Source organism: Danio rerio, chromosome 13 (assembly GCF_052040795.2).
Source record: "Danio rerio strain M-AB ecotype USA chromosome 13, GRCz13ab, whole genome shotgun sequence".
Classification (NCBI taxonomy): domain Eukaryota; kingdom Metazoa; phylum Chordata; class Actinopteri; order Cypriniformes; family Danionidae; genus Danio; species Danio rerio.
Window position 1 is genome coordinate 22,186,312 of NC_141033.1, and position 7,490 is coordinate 22,193,801.

The 7,490-nt window shown below is 36.5% G+C and overlaps 1 protein-coding gene across 1 annotated transcript; it reads left to right on the forward strand.

Moving 5' to 3' along the window:
- The first annotated feature begins 256 nt into the window (after positions 1-256).
- On the forward strand, positions 257-7,399 carry LOC108191962 (putative E3 ubiquitin-protein ligase TRIML1). Its single transcript, XM_087279180.1, has 6 exons — positions 257-843; positions 993-1,087; positions 2,418-2,642; positions 2,820-2,839; positions 3,279-3,421; positions 6,373-7,399. Exons 1-6 carry the CDS (start codon positions 831-833, stop codon positions 6,921-6,923), a joined length of 1,047 nt encoding a protein of 348 aa, XP_087135306.1. The 5' UTR covers positions 257-830; the 3' UTR covers positions 6,924-7,399.
- The last annotated feature ends 91 nt before the right edge of the window (positions 7,400-7,490 follow it).

The window sequence follows — 7,490 nt, forward strand, 5'->3', positions numbered from 1 at the left end:
TTTATTATTTCTTAAATGTATTCGCTCGTAAGTTGTTTATAGCTAATGATATACAAACTACAACTGTTACAGTTTTGTAGTACCAGCATGGATGGTAGTATTTGTAATGACTAAGTGTCTGTATGACATCATCATTTTCATTAACATTATCTCCATTATTTTCAGTCAGAAATCCCATAAATCTTCTTATTCAGAAGGGATTCATTTAATTCTCCCCCATATGTCCAGCCATATGCAAGCTCTGCTGCCATCTGCTGGGTTCACCTGAGAGCTCAAAGTTAAACATATTTGATTATTTTCATTTACATGTATTCTGTTCGATTCGCTCTCATCCTCATTCTGAATTATAACGTGCGTCTCTACACGAAGACTGACCTTCTCATCCTGCATTTCCCAGAATTCACTTTCACTTTGATTCATTCCAAGTAACATTAATAGGCATTGTAGAGTGCACACGCAGGCTGTATTACAAAGCCTGCTTGTTATGAATCCACATGGGACGATGTCTCACTATACCCTTCTTTGAATACCAGCTCTAAAATTGGCGTGGGGAGGAAGTGGCATGTGAGTTTGCTGTCACAGGTGGCGATTGGCTGTGCAGTGACAGATGCAGCATAGCGACAAGTCAAGGTGAATGGCATTTATCACTGGCAGGATCGTGCCACTGTGACCCACCCATCTGATCTGCTTTCACTATTAGTGAAGCATGCGTTCCTCAAAATATCTCTTGCTGGATGGTCTAGATAGTTGCAGGTTTACTCCCGGAGGATTTGTTGAAAAGGAACATAAAGGACCGTCTCAGTTTGACCATTCGGAGCAAACAAGGTGGCATGAAAGAGGCAGGTGAGTTTGAGTGTCTTTTTTATTCAAATAAACAATGAATGTTTAAAAGATAAATATGTTTTTAATTTATTTCTATTCATCATGTATATGTGAATGAATATTTCAAAGTGTTCAAAAATATTCTGTTTTGTGTTTGTTTTCCTATCCAGACATGGAAAGAAGTATCCAGGACCATCTTACAAGGCAAAGGGAAGTGATCAAATGTAGATTGAAGAAATTGACCAGCAAGCAAAATGAAATCAAAGTAAGTCAGAACTATATATATAATTTTTTATTTTATTTTTTTCATAATTAAGAAAATAAGTATAAGAAAATATTACACTGCTGCTAAAATGTGTGTTTTTAACAATACAAAATAAAACTGGGGAGGCTAATTTAAGGCTTGCTTAATTAATAAGGCATTTTTTGTGGCTGCATTACATTATTGCTCAAAATAGGTTTGTTTTATATTTTTATTTATTATTGTATCTAGCAGATATAAATTGTAATGATTGAAAGTGACAAAATATATTTAGAATATACATTTGTATTTCTAAGAAATACAGTTTTTCAGTGAAACTTTTTTTGTTTCTTCAGCATCAAATCATAATGCTAGACTTATTTCTGAAACATCGTGTTTCTGAATTGTCAACTTTGAAATAGCAGGGATAAAAGCATTTTCAAATACATCAAATTCGAAACTTTTATTTTAAAATTATTTATAAGATAATTTTTTTTTTTTTTGTCATTTTGTATAAATTTATGTTTAATTTGTATGGATTTTGTACTGTATTTGTTAGTAGTTCTGTTTGTTTGAAAAAAATGCAGTATCATTTTCTGTTTATTATTGCTGTCATAATTACTATTTATTCGATTAAAGTTAATTCAGCCTTAGTTGTTTTTTTCCCCTTGCACCAGTAGCCTAGTGGTCAGTGCATTGAAAAACGTAGTGTACCTACACTCTGGACATGCCAAGTTTGAGTCCGAAATCGTTGACCTTTCCTGATCTCATCCCAACTTCACTTCCAGTCAGTATCTACTGTCCTATCACAATAAAGGCAATAAAAAACCTTTATTTACCATGGGCGTCATGGTGGCGCAGTGCATAGCACGATCGCCTCACAGCAAGAAGGTCGCTGGTTCAAGCCCTTGCTGAATCAGTTGGCATTTCTGTGTGGAGTTTGCATGTTCTCCCGGTGTTCATGTGGGTTTCTTTCGGGTGCTCTGGTTTACCCCACAGTCTAAAGATATGCACTATATAAGTGAATTGGGCAAGCTAAATTGGCCGAAGTGTATGTGAGTGATTGCAGGATTGTATGGGTGTTTCCCAGTGATGAGTTGCGGCATGTGCTGGATAAGTTGGCAGTTCATTCTGCTGTGGCGACCCCTGATTAACAAAGGGACTACCCTGAAAAGAAAATGAATGAATAAATGAATGAAATCTTACCATTGCCAAACATTTGAATGATAGTGTGCATGGTTTGATTTTGGAATATTTAATTAACCTTTTAATTAAAATAAACAAAGTAAAAATGATTATTTGTATTTATTTATTATTTGAGTCTAGTTATAAAAAATCTCTTCCACTTCTTCAGTCAAAGTCATCTGCAATGAGGGAGAGTATAGTGAAGAAGTATGAAGAGATGCGAAAGGTTCTAGAGGAGGATTGCAGGATCTCCATGTCTTTGCTGGAGATGGAGGAGATGGCGGTGCTACGAGCACTGGACAAGCTCATTCAGACAAACCATGCCATCCTCTGCGACATCGAGGTCCAGCTAAATGAAGCCATGGCGGACATTCACTCTCAGCCTGGTGAAATGGTGAGCTTTTAATCAGAAGAACAGCTTCTGACAAAAGTTGTGGCCTTGTTTTGTGTTATCAGGCTGTCATGAAAATATCACATGTCAAATAATTCAAATAGCCACTGTGTTACAATGAGAAATATCATCTATGTAACTCACTATGTGTTTCTTTCTCTCTTGCTCTCTCTCTTATAGGTCACAATGAATGAGGAAAGGTATGTATATTTAGAAGCACATTTATCAGAGGTTATTTTGTCACTATGTCAGGCATGCTAGCCTGTGAGTGCCACTATGAAATCGTATCGATTTCATGGGCATTATTATTGCAGAGATTGTTGCAGAGATTGTAGAGACCAACAGAAAGTGCGCAGAAGTATAAATGCACAGCTACGAGCGTTGCATGTGCCGTGGGTCATGCCGATCACTTGACGCAGAAGTATAAGCCAGGCTTATGTTGGCGGTTCATTCCGCTGTGGCGACCCATGATAATAAAGGGACTAAGCTGAAGGAAAATGAATGAATGAAATATGGTATGGTATTTGGGACAATTGATAGTTTATATAAAGAACTTAATCAGGTGCTAACCCTATAACCCTGAGCCTTTTATAGAGAGGACATGTGCTATCTGTGGAGATAATATCTTTTTGTTGGCAGGATGCTGGAATTGCTAACAGGGACAGACCCAGGTCTCATAAAACTTGATGAGGTGAAATCAGATCAGCTACTGGGCCTCACCAACAATTTACTACTGTTTATCCGCTCCCAGATCCCTGTCGCCAAAAGGCTGCTGAAGAGCTGTGAGTTACTATGACACATAAAAGTGTTGATCTTGTCCATGAAAGCCTTGTAATAAATACAAGTGTGTTTTTAGCTCACTGAACAAAATAGTAGACTTGCTTGGGCTCCAAATTACACCAGGTATTAAGCATTTTGTCAGTCTGTTCACAAGTGGATGACAGTAAATATAGGTGTAAACTTTCTTAATGCAAACACTTATGTTGGGTTGAATGTTCACTGGCTGAGTTAATAGAACTCATGTAAAAGTCTGTGATGAAATAAAATGGAAGGGTCTCAGGAATTTGAATGATGACTCAAACAATAGCGACATTTTTAAATGCTTTTGCTTTTCTAAACATTGTTCACATTAAGTGATTCTAAATTTTGCTAGGTGAAAAAAGTCAGAATTATTAGCCCCCCCCCGGTATTTATTTCCACAAGTTCTGTTTAACAGAGAGAATATTTTTTTCAACACATTTCTAAACATAATAGTTTTATAACTCATTTCTAATAACTGATTTCTTTTATCTTTGCCATGATGACAGTAAACTATATTGTACTGGATATTTTCCAAGACACTTCTACACAGCTTAAAGTGACATTTAAGGCTTAACTAGGTTAATTAGGTTAACTAGGCAGGTTAGGGGAATTAGGCTAGTTATTGTATAACAATGGTTTGTTCTGTAGACTAATGAAAAAATATATAGCTTAAAGGGGCTAATAATTTTGACCCTAAAATGTTTTTGAAAAAAAATAAAAACTGCTTTTATTCTAGGCAAAATAAAACAAATAAGACTTTCTCCTGAAGAAAAAAATAATACATGACATGCTGTGAAAATTTCCTTGCTCTATTAAACATCATTTAGGAAATATTTAAAAAAGAAAAAAATTAAAGGGAGGCTAATAATTCTGACTTTAACTGTGTATGTTAAGGTTAATTCCAGTTATATGGTTTCTCTTTTGCAGTGTGGACTTCCCTATTTGTACAGAATTAGAGTGATAATTACAACTGTATAAAAATCTAATTAATTATTATTTTTTTATTTGCTGAAATTATTTATATTTTATGTCATCAAGATGTTATCTGATTTTTATTTTTTTTTTACTTGAAACCGTGGTCTTTGGTGATTTATAAAATAATAAAAATATTTACAAGCAGATTGGTAAATACTGTAGTCTTTTTGAATCATACTATATTAAATGTATTTTGCTCAATATATTATAGTTTTTACAACTATGTTAACAAATGCTACAGCATACTGTACTATTAACCATAGTATTTTTTCACACGGGATGGCTAATGGCTCTTGATGATACATTGAGCTCTTATCAAGTGAGATCAGTGTTTAAAAAATAACTGATTATTTACATATGATTCATAATCCACTGTAAATAAAAAGTTTCATGTGAACATGCACAAAGCTATATCACTTCACAGGACCTCAAATGTTTCTTCAAGAGTTCATTCAGTTTATTTATGCATTTTGTGCTTCTCAAAATGCTGGTGAAAAATGACTTATAGGTCTGCATGATACTGGGAAATGTGTGATATGCGATATTGTTGTCAAGTGTTGCTATAACAATATGTCACACAATATAACTAACTTGCAAAATGCTATCTTATAGGCAGTTTTAAAAATAATTTATTTATGTTTTGACAAGGGCGATGTGGTGGCACAGTAGGTAGTGCTGTTGCCTCACAGCAAGAAGGTCGCTGGTTCGAGCCCCAGCTGGGTCAGTTGGCGTTTCTGTGTGTTTGCGTAGTCTCCCTGCGTTCAAGTGGGTTTTCCCCGGGTGCTCCAGTTTCCCCCTCAGTCCAAAGACATGCTGTACTGGTGAATTGGTACAGCATGTCTATATACTATAAGTTGTACGTAGTATATGAGTGTGAATGAGTGTGTATGGATGTTTCCCAGAGATGGGTTGCAGCTGGAAGGGCATCCGGTGTGTAAAACATGTGCTGGATAAGTTGGTGGTTCATCCCGCTGTTATGACCCCAGATTAATAAAAAGACTAAGCCAAAAAGAAAATGAATAAATAAATGAATGTTATGACAAAGGGTGGCACGGTGGTGCAGTGGGTTGCGCTGTCGCCTCATAGCAAGGTTGCTGGTTGGAGCCCTAGCTGGGTCAGTTGGCTGGTTGGAGCCCTAGCTGGGTCAGTTGGCTGGTTGGAGCCCTAGCTGGGTCAGTTGGCTGGTTGGAGCCCTAGCTGGGTCAGTTGGCATGTGAAGTTTGCATGTGTTCGCGTCAGTTTCACCTGGGTGCTCCGGTTTCCCCCGCAAGTCCAAAGACATGCGCTATAGGTGAATTAGGTAAGCTAAATTATCTGTAGTGTATGCGTGTATGTCCTAGTCCTTCAGGTTGGGGGTTGATCGTTGGGCTAACGACCCACCTCGTAAAAATTAGATGTTGCAAAACACCAATATGTTGCGGCTAAATATCAGCTTCGATATAAAACGGCCCAGGGAGTAAGTATGATCAGACAAAAATAACATTTAACATGCAAACACTTTTACTTTAAAACACCACCAATGACTGAATATTTGGATATTATGGATATTCTTAATTTTAAAAGCTGTTGTCATTTTTCTCTCTTATCTCCCAGTGTTTATTTTCAGCCCTAGGTTCACTTAACTACACCAACAAGAGAAGTGGGGATGAAGATAGTAAAGGGTCCGTCTGATTGGTCAGATTCGGATAAACTTGTTATGCACACAAAGCACACAAATGCTTAGAACAGATTTATTCCACTGCTCTGTGATATGCATATTGCATACGCTATTATCGCAATAACAATACTTTTTCAATATAGTGTGCAGCTATACTCACCAAGGACCACAGTTTCAGCTAAAAATCTTTGAAAATATTCTACAGAAGAAAAAAGTCACCTATTTTTCAATTAATTGAATGACTTTAATGATGTTAATGACTAAATTAACATCAGCTTTTCATTTATCTTCATTTTCCAGATTCCTCAGAAGTGGTCCTGGACCCTTCCACTGCTCATCCCAAGTTAATCGTTTCATCTAAAGGGGACTGCGCCACTTTCACAGATGAATGGCAGGACGTCCCGGAGCACGAGGGACGCTTCGACACCACTCTGAATGTCTTGAGCATCCAGTGCTGGAACTCTGGACACCATTATTGGGAGATTGATGTGAGTGGGAAGATCTACTGGGAGCTGGGTCTCACTTATTCATCTATCCCAAGAAGAGGCCAAAAGGAGAACTGCTGGTTGGGCCGCCATGCTGAATCTTGGTGTCTGGAGTATTTTGATGGAGACTACAATGCATGGCATGGAGGTATATCTCATCCCTTGCCAATCTCTAAGTGTTTTAGTCGGATAGGGATTTTCTGCAGCTTTCCTGGAGGTTTGGTGACATTTTTAGGGGTGGATAGTATGACACCGCTATACTCATTCTGTGTTGGGACATTTACAGATGCTTTATACTTGGCTCTTTGTCCTGGTCATGATCTACAGGGTACAAACTCAAAACCTATTAAAATCTGTCAATTCTAATCCGAAGTAAGATGGATAGTGGACCAAGTAGGCCGCAAGTTCTTTTGTTTGTGATTGTAAACTTTTAGTTGAGCAATACATTTGTTAGTTTTTCATGCAACACAAAGAGTACTAAGGTAATTTTTTTAGCATGCATACTGTGCATCATTGCAGAATAGATACACACATCATATCCAAAATAATATAATATTTTAATATTGTATTTTTAAATTGTATTATTAAGATAGCAAAATTTAAATGAATTTACAGCAGTCATCACAGTCTTTATTGTCACATGATCCTTTATAAATTATTTAAATCGTGCTTATTTGAAGCTCAAAATGCTCAAATCTATAAGTAATTGTGATGCTTAGTAAACTGTACTGTAGCAACCATTTTCTGTATTCTTTCATGAATAAAAAGTTTGTGCCATAATAATTTATCATCACATTTAATTGATTCATACATTTTTGCTGATTAAAACAATTTGTCTAAAATCTTCCTCATCTCTTAATGGCCATGTCAAATAAATATATATATATATATATATTCAAATAGTGCTACACACTACGCCACCACTCGCCTTGT

Coding starts and splice junctions, on each gene's coding strand:
- LOC108191962 (XM_087279180.1), top strand. Junction 1,088..2,417: donor GCAAGCAAAATGAAATCAAA/GTAAGTCAGAAC, acceptor CCACTTCTTCAG/TCAAAGTCATCTGCAATGAG. Junction 2,643..2,819: donor ACTCTCAGCCTGGTGAAATG/GTGAGCTTTTAA, acceptor TCTCTCTTATAG/GTCACAATGAATGAGGAAAG.